This window comes from Podarcis pityusensis (assembly GCF_964106645.2).
Source record: "Podarcis pityusensis genome assembly, chromosome: 3".
NCBI lineage: Eukaryota > Metazoa > Chordata > Lepidosauria > Squamata > Lacertidae > Podarcis > Podarcis pityusensis.
In genome coordinates this window covers 12,543,168-12,557,409 of record NC_138026.1, presented here as the reverse complement: position 1 = coordinate 12,557,409, position 14,242 = coordinate 12,543,168, and the positions used below count along the sequence as shown (strand labels likewise).

The following is a 14,242-nucleotide window of genomic DNA, read 5'->3' as shown; positions in this document are numbered from 1 at the left end:
CTAAGGGAAGAAATAATCCATTTGCCTTATGATATCCTTCCTCCCAAGTTCCCCCAATGGAAAGGAGAAGCAGCCTAGACCACAGAAGGGTTTGAAGCTACTCAATTCCATAAAAGTTGTGGCTTGTTTCACCCAACTCTGAGCGGAACTCCAGTCTTTCTTTTGACTCCTTGCTGCAGGAGCAAGTTATCTGCTGCTTCTGGGAGCACCTATCTACCCACAAGACCTTCATGTGATAGAATGCACTGTCAAAATGCCCAGTTCTTCTCTTACCTTAGATTTATGATCTGATGTTAGTATCTGAATTTTATCTTCTATTTCTTTCTTCACCTCAAGGCAATTATTTCCTCTGGAAGAACACAAACAAGTAGGGAAATGTCAAGACAAGAGCCACGTATCAAAACATCCTAGTCAATTGTGGAAAACAACCAAATATCAAAGCATATCTGAATAATAATATTCCTTTTCACTCACCAGCCATACTTCATATGTTGTTGGCTTACTGGCCTATAAGGCTGCAATCCTAGTTCCCGCCCATGGGTTTGTCAGAAGCAATTGCTAGTAGGCCTAACCATGTCAGCTGAGAAGTGTGCCCTACTGAATTCAATGGGGCTTACTCCCAGGTAAGTGGAGTTAAGATTGTGGCCATGCTTTGTACACGCATCATGTTTATCTGCCCCACCAGTCAGAAAGGGACATCCAGAATTTTTAGAGAGGACATAGAAGAAGTCTGACTACACATTACAGTATTTGTGTGTATGTGCGTATAAGAGAGACTGAACATGACACAGAGTTTTTATTTTTAATTCTATTCCCATATTTTTGCCATAGACTCAGAGTTGAAAGGGACCCTGAGGATTATCTCGTCCAACCCCTGCAATACAGGAATATGCAGCTGTCCCATATGGGGATCGAACCTGCAACCTTGGCATTATCAACACCATGCTCTAGTCAACTGAGTATCCCAGCTGACATTTGCTTGAGTGCGATATCTAAGTGACAGGCCACATGAGACACTATGGTGACTATGGAGGTAGCGGCTGTGCATCTCCTTGAAAAATCTAACAAACTACATGTAACAATCATGTTGTGAGTTTCAGCAAGCAAAGGGGAACAGGGGAAGGGGAACTTGTACAATAGAAAAGAAGGGCAAAAGGGGAAGGTAAGAAGTCCACCAACACTGGAATTGTAAGTCTATTCCAAAACTGTCTCTGGGTTCAATTGCAATCTCTGATACATAATCAAAATGGCTGCCCCCAATTCAATGGAAGTGGAGAACTGGGAAGAGCAATTTCATTATTGCTGCAGTCAGCATTTGTTCTGAATTTGAAATTTGTGTTTGTGGATCTGTACATTTAATTGCTGTTGCTGTCGTACAACCACAAAGTTCTAACAGCAAGGCTTTGGGTTTACGAAATTTAAAATGTTTTTATAGACAATCAAGTGGTTTTGAGTTTCTCTCCTTCTTCCACACAATTATGCAGCTGCCCTGCCTGCAATCTGAAGTGCTACAGCCCAGATTGGCTTGAGCACCTCAGTGACAACTAGGCCTAAGAAAAGGAGGCTGAAGACAAGGAGATGGCACCATCTTTGGAGCCTTCTGCTGAAGGCAACTGTTCCATGTCCTCATTGGGGTAGGGCAGCCCTCTAAAAGCTGTGAGGAGTAATGACTGTTCTGGGAACAAGCCCTGCATCAATGAGCATCTCAAGGGCCAAACTGGCAAGGCTCATTCTCAGCTTCCAACTTCCCATACCAAACTCCCTACGCAGATATAGCTTAAGCTGCCAAAGGAGCAAAAGGATAGAATCATTAATACACTTAGGTATGTAACTTCATCAGGCTCTCCGATGCAGAAGATACATCCTAAAAATGAACAAGCACCAACATTTCCAAAAGACCTTACCCCTTTTTCTTGATTGCCTTCTCGAGGATTTTCTCATAAGCTAACTTTTCTTTGTCGTAATGTGCTACTATTTTGTCAACTTGCGTGCAGTGTAACTTCTGCATGACACAGTGTTCCTGCAGCAGGGGGGGAGAAATGACATGTTAGGCTGGAGTTTGGGTTATTAGGCATTTATGTGTGTATCACAGCATATAAATATGAAGGTTAGGGAAAAAATCCCACTCCTGGTTTTAGGTCCTATTATATTTAATGGTGCTTGGACACTGCATGAATACCTTTTCTTTTTAATTTCACCAGACATTTGGTCCCATAGTTCCAATGCTCTATTATAATCAGACCAGTTACTAAGCCCATCTATGTGTGAATAACTTCCTCTGTTTAGCCCTGCCCTCATATTCCTTCCCTTTCTCCCCTTTTCCTCTTATAGTGTGTAAAATGCTGTACACACTGGGGTACTATATACCAATATCAGTCCCTCCATGATTTTTATGCCAAGTATTCTGTGTCTTGTTTTATGTCCCTTTAAAAACCCTCGTTAATTTTGGTTTTTCAACTGAGTTGAATAGGATTCAGAATGCAGCAGTCTGATTGGTCCTTGAACAATAGGGTCCAGAATGCAGCAGTCTGATTGGTCCACAGGAACCACCCAATCCAGCTCCAGGTGGAAGTGAATCCGCAACCTGATTGGCCCACAGGTGAATCCCGGAATTAGCCAATCACGTGGGGCCCATTGTGTAAATAATGTATATAAAGCAGACATTCTGGGGGAACTTGCATTCCTCCTCTTCACCACTATGAGCTGAATAAAGAGCATGAAATCCACTCTCGACTCCGAGTATATTTCAGTTTTAGTTCCTGATGTTAGCCAATTTGTACATTTCAGATTGAAGCAGAAATGCAGGACACCAAGCCGTTACTTTTGATGACACTAATTATGAATCAGTTTGCAGTTGCCTCTTCATAAAACATCTTTGTATTAATATGTTGTTGTTGTTTAGTCATTTAGTCGTGTCTGACTCTTCGTGACCCCATGGACCAGAGCACGCCAGGCACTCCTGTCACATTTCATATAACTTAATCCATGCAGAGTCCTTTACAATATCTCAAAGGAGAATTTCTCACTCATTTTAATGCGAAAGAAAGTGAATGTTGGCCAACACTTTGAAGTTCAAGTATTAAAATATAAACCTGAATTCCAAAATAAGTTGACAACACTTCTGGGAAACGAATCGCACATAGTGCCTATGATTTACACTAGGAACAAAGCTCAGACGTTGCTGTTCCAGAGAGATTTCAAAGAAAAGTGAATCTGAACAGCATCATTAAGCTGTCAGCTTTATCGAGGGATATACATGCTGATTAAGGAACATTAGAGTAACTGCTTAGAGAAAGAAGGAGGAGGTAATTTTGACAAAGTTAGACATCCACAGAGAATCCGGACTAAAGGAATACCTGAGATGAAAAAGGATAAAGGGCTGTGCTTTCTGTTTTTCTGTGGGTACTGTAGAATTCAAAAAAAGAATTTGAGAGGGGGGCATGTTCTAAAGGTAGAAACTCTTCCTACATTTATTTCCATCCTGATCTCTGCAATTCTCTTTTGGATTTTACAGGACCTCGTTTATTTGTGTTTTCTTCTGAATATTATTGTGAGTTCTTAGGCCGTGTTTCTTGCCATATACTTCTCATGAAGGGAACACAGTGTCACCTCAATATAATGTGGGAGGTGTCTGAATGACATCACATCGGGGGGGGGGAGACACATGTATTCTCTTTTTGCCATCATGTTTGCTTCCTGGAGATTTTCCTTTCCTCGTGAAGGGGGAAAGAACATATTCCAGGAAGCAACACAGATCATGACACTTTATGCTATATACCGTATTTTTCGCTCTATAGGACGCACCCGACCATAGGACGCACCTTGTTTTAGAGGGGGAGAACAAGAAAAAAAAATTCTCCCCCTCTCTGCTTAGCGCCCCTTCAGCGAAGTGGCAGGAGAAACGGAGCCCCTTCCATTTCTCCTCCCGCTTTGCTGAAGGGGCGCTGCGCAGCTCTCCCTCTCCACTGAAGCCAGGAGAGTCTTGCTCTCCTGGCTTCAGTGAAAGGAACCCGAAGCCTTCGGAGCGCAGCGCAAGTTCCCGCTGTGCTCCAAAGGCTTCAGGCAGCTATCCCTGAAGCCTGGAGAGTGAGAGGGGTCGGTGCACACCGACCCCTCTCGCTCTCCAGGCTTCAGCGAAAGCAACGCGAAGCCTCCAGAGTGCGGAGGGAGCGCTCCCTCTGCGCTTCGGAGGCTTTGCGTTGCTATCGCTGAAGCCAAGGAGCCTGCATTCGCTCCATAGGACGCACACACATTTCCCCTTCATTTTTGGAGGGGGAAAAGTGTGTCCTATAGAGCGAAAAATACGGTAGTACAGTTTGTTTGTTTTTTTAAAAGAAAACTTGTAAGTAGGTTTAGCTAGTTCTGAGATGGTGACCGAGTCCCACCTACTTAAAAGTGGTTTAGGATGAGGGACAGAGGCAATTCACTAGACACATGGAGACCCACAGCTTGAGCTGGGAAATGCTGCTCCATTTAGCTGGTATAATTAACCTTAGTGGGTTATCTGAACCAACAATCTTGCAACTGATCATAACAACCAATCATTTCCCAGCTCTCCCACTCCATCTCTCAAAACAGATAAACAGTGTAAAACACTCTATTAAAAACTTGCTTTGAAAATTCCCGTACCTTTGCATGTCTCTTCTTCAAAGCATTGAGCTCTTTCTGCTGTTTTTTCAAATGCTTTATGTATGCCTGCCCCACATTAAAAAAACACACAACAAAAAACAAACTTGGATTAATTTCCCTTCGGATGCATCTGAAATCACAAGAATTCAGGGAACAGTACCCAGAAACATTTCTCTTGACTTAAAAGATACGTTATAAATGCATTACCATGTTTAAACATTGGGTAACTGACATACAATACCATGTTTTGTATATTACTGACCAATGTACGGAGGAATCTGAGGTGGAGACCTGGGGGTGGAGAAAACTGGCTTGTTCAAGTAGTCCTTGTATGTCTTAGGTAAAGGTAAAGGTAAAGGGACCCCTGACCATTAGGTCCAGTCGTGGCCGACTCTGGGGTTGTGGCGCTCATCTCACTTTACTGGCCGAGGAGCCGGCGTTTGTCCGCAGACAGCTTCCAGGTCATGTGGCCAGCATGACTAAGCCACTTCTGGCGAACCAGAGCAGCGCAGAGAAACGTTGTTTACCTTCCCGCCAGAGCAATACCTATTTATCTACTTGCACTTTGACGTGCTTTCGAACAGCTAGGTTGGCAGGAGCAGGGACCGAGCAACGGGAGCTCACCCCGTCGTGGGGATTCAAACCGCCCACCTTCCGATCGGCAATTCCTAGGCTCTGTGGTTTAACCCACAGCGCCACCTGCATCCCTCCTTGTATGTCTTACCATTTTCCAATTTATAGTACGGTAGAAACCAATCAGGAAAATGCCCAGAGGGAAGGGAAAGAGGAAGGTTTCCTGTTTCTAATAACTCCTAACCCGCCCCTGGCCCATGCCAAACTGTGACGAAAGATTGCCTTGGTTTTCTAGGTGCAGAGAAATGCAAAACCCAACAGTGTCTGGTGAGGCAGTGTGCATGGGGCACAATTTTACTCTTGGTTTCTCAACACAGTAGGTTATTGGCGCTTACTGAAAGGCAGAGGGGTAATAAACTTGGCCCAGTGTAGTGTGGGATGGATTTTTGATATTCCAGAGAGTATCAATAATGTTAATTGACTTTGGAATTCTCAAGGGGCTAAAGAGAAGCCAATGAAAATGTAAAAAAAACCCTCTTGGTTAAGGATCTAATAAGCAAGCAGTCCTGTGGTAGAGAGGCAAGCCTGTTTTTTGAGAATTATAGGCTTATGATTCATGCTGAGTCTTCCACAAGGTTTCAGTTTCGAGGGCAATTTTACCCCATGGTAAACAATTTAACATACAGTAGTACCTCGGGTTACAAAACCTCGGGTTACAGACTCTGCTAACCCAGAAATAGTACCTTGGGTTAAGAACTTTGCCCTAGGATGAGAACAGAAATCATGTGGTGGTGGTGGTGGCAGCCCCATTAGCTAATGTGATACCTCAGGTTAAGAACAGTTTCAGGTTACGAACGGACCTCCGGAACGAATTAAGTTCATAACCAGAGGTACCACTGTATTATGTTCCCTAAGCTTTAAAAAATCTTGCTAGGTTTTTGCATACACATACCTTCATTTGCTTCAAGTCCTCTATCTTTATTTGAGGAATAAGGTCTATACCTTAAAGAAAGAAAACAAATGCATTGATACCATTTTAATATCAGCAGCAGTAATTTTAATAGCATTTAATTGAGCTATCTAGACTTGCTGAAAAGGTGTGTGGATTACTGTAAAATATGCTTTACACTCCTGCTTAATACGAACTATATTTATTTCTAGTGTTTGTACACCACCCAGGACCAATTAAGTTATTGGGGTGTGTTAGAATTTATTCCAAAGAGGAAAATAATAGAGCTCAGGGTATGAAAAGCACTGAACATGTTTTTTAAAGGAACATTTCTAGGAAAATAAAAAAAAGGTGCTCAGTCAGTTACAATGGATCCCAGTACGTTTCTGAGCACAATTCACAGTGTTGGTGCTGACCTTTAAAGCCCTAAATGGCCTCAGTCCAGTATACCTGAAGCAGCGTCTCCACCCCCATCGTTCAGCCCTGACACTGAGGTCCAGCGCCAAGGGCCTTCTGGTGGTTCCCTCACTGCAATAAGTGAGGTTACAGGGAACCAGGTGGAGGGCCTTCTTGGTGGTGGCGCCCACCCTGTGGAATGCCCTCCCATCAAATGTCAAGGAAATAAACAACTATCTGACTTTTAGAAGACATCTGAAGGCAGCCCTGTTTTGAGAAGTTTTTAATGTTTGATGTTTTGTCACTTTATTATTATTATTAATAATATTCTGTTGGGCGCCGCTTACATAGGAGTTAGGCAAGCCAGGTGTGAAGATCATTCCACAAGTAGGGTGTTGTCACTGAAAATGCTCTCTATTTAAAAACCATCCACCCCACCACATTCTGCTGAAACACCGTCATTCATTTCTCCAGGAGAAATGGAATATAGCGAGAAATCTTTGAAATCCTTCAGATGCAAGTTTACCTTTCTTAGTTTCCATTCCAGGCCCTACCCCAGAAGTGGTATTTGGTCTAAGTTCGGAACTAGTCTGAGGAGTGACGTTTGCTTTGGGGTTATTAGCTTTGCCTTTCTTATCGTTCTTTGAGGTATCGTTGGGAACATCGGCTATGTCACTCTGCAAGGAAACAAGGGGTTCTTCTTGTAAAAAGACCACCGACAAATCTGAACTTAAGGATAATATTAGCCAAAGGAAACTGGAAGATGAATGAATGAATCTTTATTTGCGTCAGCCATCGGTCATAGCAATAAAACAACAATACGATATACAAAGAACAGAAAGTCAATTATATAAAATACATTTTAGGGTTTTGAATTAATAGTCAAATAGCGGATCTTATTCTGATTGCCCCAGCTAAAAACCTTGCAACCTTTGCTGTCACCTGCTTGTCTTGATCTGCCAAGAGAAAGGACACTGTGGCAGTGGTTAGGCGACCCGGAATGGACAATAAGAAAGGGGTGATAATCTCATTCCTCAAGTCTTTATAAAGAGTGCAAGCCAGAAGGGCATGCGCCACCAGTTCCAAAGATGTGAAAAGGGCAAGCTTTTTTATTAGGACTAACAGGAGACGAAATACCAAAAGACTATTTATCTATGCGACAACAGCCACAAGAATGCTGCTCACTCCAAAGTGGAAGGAAGAGAAAGTCCCAACCAAAGAAAGAATGAATAACCAAGATGATGGATTATGCTGAAATGACGAAGGTATGACCGTGAAGAACAGACACCAAGATGATAAAAAATTTAGTCAAGAGTGGGAAAAATTTATAGAATACAGTGGTACCTCGGGTTACAAACATTTCAGGTTACATACACTTCAGGTTACAGGCTCTGCTAACCCAGAAATAGTACCTCAGGTTAAGAACTTTGCTTCAGGATGAGAACAGAAATCGTGCTCCGGCAGCGCGGTGGCAGCAGGAGGCCCCATTAGCTAAAGTGGTGCTTCAGGTTAAGAACAGTTTCAGGTTAAGAACGGACCTCCAGAATGAATTAAGTACTTAACCCGAGGTACCAATGTATCTTAAAGACCACTGTAGACACTTAAAAACGTTAGCAGGATTGTTATAACACTTATAATGCAATATGATTTCAGGTTAAAAGGGAGATAAAATAGACTCGAAAAATGTAATTATATGTAATAGAACAAAAAAGAAAAATGGGAAACCAGGGGTGAGACCAAGTAGTCCCAGATGTATAGAAACTGAAAATGTTTTAAATGTATAAGAAGTCCACTCCACTTCCAGGTGGGACGATGTTGCGGTCAGACCACGTGGTCTCCGCACATGGCGGGGGCTGGCCTTAGTTCCTGTGTCATCTGGGAGTCCCCGGCCATGTCACGGCCCCCAGCCAGCCAATCTGGGTGGCCAGGGGATGTGGCTTACCCCCCTTTAAACAGCTGCATGGCCCGTGGCCCGGGGAATCCCCCTTCTGGTTCTGGAAGTGTAGCTGCTAGTATCTATAGGGTAAGTTGTAGCCTCCAGCCCATATCCAAATGGATATTTTTGTGGGCTAAGAGCAAAACTCTTGGTAAAATTGGCAATCAATTTTGGACTGCAAAAGTTGTGTGTGTGTTTTTCACGGTTCCACATCATTTGCATGACATTTAAGCAACAGAGACGCAAACCACTGGCTGTACTGTTGCAATGAAATCCTTAAGAATCTTATGTTCCTGCCCAAAGAACAGGGGTAGAAAATATTGTTGTGCACTGGAAATTTCATCATAATATAGTCAACAACTTATTGGTGAAAGCATGAGATCTCCGTTTCAAATGTTAAGCAAGACATTCTCAGTTACCACAAGTGACCTTACACATTGCTATGCTCTAGTTTAGCATCATGGATATACTGTTACAAAATATAAACAAGCACAATAATGCAATTATTATAAACAGTAATGTAAGCCTATACCTCTGGCCAACATATAGTAATGGTGGAGCTTACCTAAATTTAGCAAATAAAAAGTTGGCCAATCTTGTCAGTTATTCTCATCTTTTAAATCTTCCAGGCAGAGAGGCTTTAAGTAAAAAATGCAAATCTTTTTTCATACCCACAGTTAATTACTACTTACTGTTTCAATTCCCATAGCTCTCATCTGGTCTGCTCTTTTCTCCATGACGGATAAAAATTTCTTTGGATCTGACAAGGCATCGACAATGTCTAAAAGAAATTTCAAGTAAGTAGTCAAGCTATTTTCCACTTCAGATCCCTTCAGCATTTGCCATAGAATTTCTACAAAGACTCATTTTGTCAGAAACTAACGACCTCTTCATCATGGACTAATCAAGTGGAGAGCCACAATATCCTTGGGAGGAGGTGCAGCAGCATACGTCTAATTCTCCCCATGGGAGGAAGGACTGCACCATCATTTTGTATGGCTATAACCCAGAGGTGTGTGGGATGTTAAGGGAGGGGTAGAACCTCTAGTGGGGGACACATCGTGCTCCTTCTGGGGTAGTTTGTCCACCTTTGGCCTCACCCTGCATTCAGCTCTCACCTGTTGGTGGTGGTTGGCAAGCCAGCAGGAAGAACAACAGGCACGTTTCACCTTCACTGCAACATTGTTCCACCTGTCCCCACAAGAACTGTACTATTTCCATGCAACTCAATGGAAGCCATTCATTTCTATAGTAGAAAATAACTGGCTTTGCTTGGGGACACCACCGAGGTAGAAACTAAACCCGTTCCATACTCTCTGGGTAATCTAGGATTGGTATCGAAACCAAACATCAGTCTCTCAGAATTAATGGGAAAATCTGTGGGCATCAAAAATGGGTTCTGTGGATCACACACGGCCTCTATATTAACAGGGCAATTCTAACCATGTCTACCCAGAAGTAAATTCTATTGAATTTAATGGGGCCTACTCCGAGGTGAGTGGGATCAAGAATGATGCCTAAAGCATTAGATAGTAGTTGAAGACACAAGCCGTTCCAAGACCATGAGTCTTAGGATGGACCCAAGACTATATATTTGAACAACCATTTAAATGCACAGGATTGGCTGCACCCAAAGCTAGTTGCAATTAAGTTCCATTGATTTCAAGTTAATCATTATTCATTTTTCACATAGATTTCAAAGGGACCTAAATGAAAATAACTTAGTTTGCATCTAATCACAATGTTTTTGCACCCATTGTTTTATGTTAACACTAAGAAATGTTTAGGATCTTTAGGACTGTGAGAAGCCTCTTCAAGTATATTCTTAATTCTTGCATACCCAAAACCTCAGTTTCCATCAACAATTTGATTTTTTTACCTCCAAAGCCATCAGGCACATAAGTTTTGAGTACAATGTTGCAGAAGACGGTTGGCAGAGATAATGGTTTATTGCCTTCGTTTCGAAGAGAAATATGTCTGTAACCTGCCTGAAGACCATCCAGAGGCAGGATCCTTTGGCCAATCAGTTTGTTGTTGTCATCATAAACAGCTATCCTCAAGACTGCAAGGTCTGGCAGAATGACCTAAGAAGTGTGCAAAGTTGGTTATTGATCATTGCAAGAGGACACGGCCTGCAATTTGAAGGAATCCAGGAATCCTGTCCATTCTAATGCAGTCATATGAGAGAAGTGCTGCCTGATTTAACCTCCGCAATAATAGGGTCCATACCAGAAGTACATTTCGAGGTGCTGTGTATTAAATTTAAACAAGAGCATACAAACAGTGGGAGTGATGGCCATGAAGAGAGCTTCAAAGCAGAGGAGCTCTCCCACTTCTTGCTCAAATAGATATAAGCAATCTAAAAATATCAATCTCTTAAAAACACACACATAAAAACACTAAATACAAGATCAGCATTGTCACCACCAAAGGGGACAAAAAAGAGTGAAAAGTTAGGAGGCCTCCATAGGGCCCTAATTAGGGAATAACCACTTCTACACTTTTCACCCTAAGAACTTAGTCAAAGTAAATAATTCTCTCATCGCCATAACAAATGAAATTTCTCAGGAAGTCCAATCTCTCTCTCTCTCTCTCTCTCTCTCTCTCTCTCTCTCTCTCTCTCTGTCTCTCTCTTGGAAGGGAAGAAGAATTTACTTGAGGATACCCAAGAGCAGTATCATTCAAGGTAGGAGAATTCAATCATTCCACTATATTTTCACAGCACCTTCCTATTAAAGGCTGCATCTGCAGAGGCATCAGAATCAATTCTGGAATGCCTAGAAATGTGTGAAGTGGTTACTTTGCAATCTTCATTTATAGAGGCACTGCCCTGAAAGACTGCAATGTAAGTGGCCCCCTAACGGAGTGTGTTACACTGCTATGTGTGTGAGAGAAACAAGCCCTTTTCTATATATACGTCTCAACAATAGAAATTTCTCAGCCACCTTGCAAAGTTTGATTTGAATAGGCTTTTCTGCTTTTGAGGACTGCTTAAAGAAAGCAACGGGTCCTCTATCTTTCAGATATAGGTCATGTGATCAGCGCACAGCCATCAATGTTCCTGAGAGTTTTGATGTCTTCTGATGCTAGCCAAGGACACCTGGTAAAGGACTTTCCAATTTTGTAGTTCAGTTGCTTGACCAACTCTATCCACAATCTGTCAATAAGTTCCCCACTTGAAGGACCACTCTGCTTTGTCTACCTGTTGATTGCTCTAGTCAGTCTCTGTCCATTGTCAGAGCCTTGGCAGTTCTCCCACTGCAATCGATTCACAAGCCTGTGCGTCTGGTGTCTATCATTGTGTTTATTCTCTTGATTTCTGGTGTTAGTTGGCCCTTAGGCAGCTCAGAATAATTTCACCACAAGGAGAAAATAGACCTAGCCGGTTAGGAACATGTAAGAGGATAGATGCTTGCCTGCATATTTGGTTTGGATAATCCAGCAGGAACCACTGCAAAGTAACAGATACGGGGAAAGAATGTGTGGTGTGTGTGTGTGTGTGTGTGTGTGTGTGTATGTATTCATTAGCAAACAGCATACTGAATAGTCTCCAATCAAGGCTCTACCATCTGCTACTGGGAAAGACCTGCTGTGAGAAGTCTGATGGCTGCTCCTCCACTTCCTGTTCTTAGGATCTTGCAGTAATAATAGGGGCTTCATACTAAACTCTCTCCCACAACCAGTTGAGAATATGACTTCAGCTAGAAACAATTAACGGTGAGGACTCTCTGTACGTGTGCATTCTTATTAAGTTAATAATAACTTATGCTCCATTTGGCTAACTTGCATCAGTATCAGTTGTGAATAGAGAGAAGCTAAATGGAAACAGGTCCATCAGTTTCCCAAACTGGGGTGGAAATTGAAAACAATGTAGTTTTCAGTTGGTTTTGTCACGGCTAAAATGGCCGCTGTTTCTTTAATGCGAATAAAGCTGGGTCAGCATGAGTCAGCAGCCTGACCAGGTTGTATATATATAGTGAGAAATGTTAGCTGGGCTGGGGTTGGTTGGTTGGTTAGTGAAAGCTGGTTAGTTAGTGTTGGTGTGTACAGTTGGTCAGTCGCTTTTGCACAAAGACCTTTAAGAATAAAACTCTGCAAGGATATTCTCGTGGACTCTTTTGTGCCGACAAGGGTCCGAGGACCAGGCTGAGGAGACAAAGGGAGGTCAGAACCCTTTCCTTCTTTTTTTTTTGCTTTTTATAAACACTGACAGGTTTCACTGCTAGACTCATGACTTACATGCAGATCCAAATTAAGAAGAGCAAAAGTAGACTAGCATGCCAAATCTTGTTAATTAGCAATCCACCAAAGGAATCCCACCAGCAATGATTCCCTGCCTCAAAAAATATTTTGCAATAGCACGTTCAGAATAGGCCCAGGAAGAAAGCAACCTGGTAACTGCCTTTGTGAACCACAATGGAATGAGATTTTATTACATTTATTAAAAATATATATATCTTGCCTCTACCTGAAAACGGGCCTCTGGGAGACTTAGCAATAAGTGCAAATTAATGCACAACAAATGTTGAGGCAGCAATGATTAATAAAGGCTTTAGGAGGAAGATAATGGAAAATATCCACTCCACAGGTCTTAGATGCAGTATTTGTCTTATATGATTGAGCCAAATGTCCCATCTCCTGGCCACCTAACTAAGGACAATATTACATTGTATTTATGGCAGTCTGCAATATTGCTTGAAGCCTCCAATGGTCCTATAGGAACAGGCTGTTAGATGATCCACCTTCAGTGGACTTTTTTTACTGCGACAAAATCAACTATTCAGAAATATCCAACCTAGAATACATGGTTAAATGCAGCAAAACTGATCCAACATAAGCACTGAGAAATACTACTGTACGTTACAACTTACCAATATCTCACAGTGGAATGACAACACAGAGTATGTATTACAACAGCAGCAGTTTTATTTTTTTTATATAGAAACAGGAGGACAATAAAACACAATCCAGACATTACCTGCTAAGAGTTTGCATTAGCTTCATGTTATGGTGAAGCCTAAACCTACTGCCTAGAGCAGTGATGGCCAAACTTGGCCCTCCAGCTGTTTTGGGACTACAATTCCCACCATCCCTGACCACTGGTCCTGTTAGCTAGGGATGATGGGAGTTGTAGTCCCAAAACAGCTGGAGAGCCAGGTTTGGCCATCACTGGCTTAGAGTGTAACTAAGGTGATTTTTCCACTATAGGGCTCTGGTGCTGTGCTTATTTTAAGTCATTTTCCAAACTGTTATAAGACTAATGCTATTTTTTTTTCTAGAAAAAGAGGTACCAGAACTCACCATGAACACCTCCCTTGTTCTCATAGAATGGCAACAGTGCCCACCTGAGAGGTGCCGGAACTGAGTTCAAGGGAGTTCCAGCTGAAAAAAATGCCCTGTACAAGACCAAATATTGGCCATATGTGCAAAACTATTTGGGAAATTTATATTTGGCAGTGTGCAATTAAAGACGGCATGAAAGGATCCGCCGCTGAAGGAAAGGCAGGTAACCGTTCTGCACTCTCGACAACAGAACAAGTGAAAGGAGAAGAGACATTGTCAAAGACGGCAACCACTAATGCACATACTTTGGATGAAACTCCAGTTGACAAAAATTAAAATAGAATGGGATATAAAAAATTATAGACACCACTGATTACAACTGAGGGTGGATTTACGTGTGTAGTTCTGACAAATCTTTCTTGCAGTACTTTGACGGTTGAAGGATTGCACAGGTGCTCCACCCAAACATTCACCAA

At 42.2% G+C, this 14,242-nt stretch overlaps 1 protein-coding gene across 15 annotated transcripts in view; it reads right to left on the bottom strand.

The window, feature by feature from the left end:
• PLCB4 (phospholipase C beta 4) overlaps positions 1–14,242 on the bottom strand; it is a 235,918-nt gene that overhangs the window by 11,891 nt on the left and 209,785 nt on the right. For all 15 annotated transcript variants that reach the window (XM_080998990.1, XM_080998986.1, XM_080998985.1 and 12 more), the window contains 7 exons: positions 10,363–10,567; positions 9,176–9,264; positions 7,074–7,224; positions 6,155–6,204; positions 4,630–4,695; positions 1,905–2,020; positions 274–349 (listed from right to left, as the gene is read on the bottom strand). In XM_080998990.1, coding sequence (XP_080855116.1) covers positions 274–349; positions 1,905–2,020; positions 4,630–4,695; positions 6,155–6,204; positions 7,074–7,224; positions 9,176–9,264; positions 10,363–10,567 — 753 coding nt within the window. The remainder of the gene's footprint in view (positions 1–273; positions 350–1,904; positions 2,021–4,629; positions 4,696–6,154; positions 6,205–7,073; positions 7,225–9,175; positions 9,265–10,362; positions 10,568–14,242) is intronic.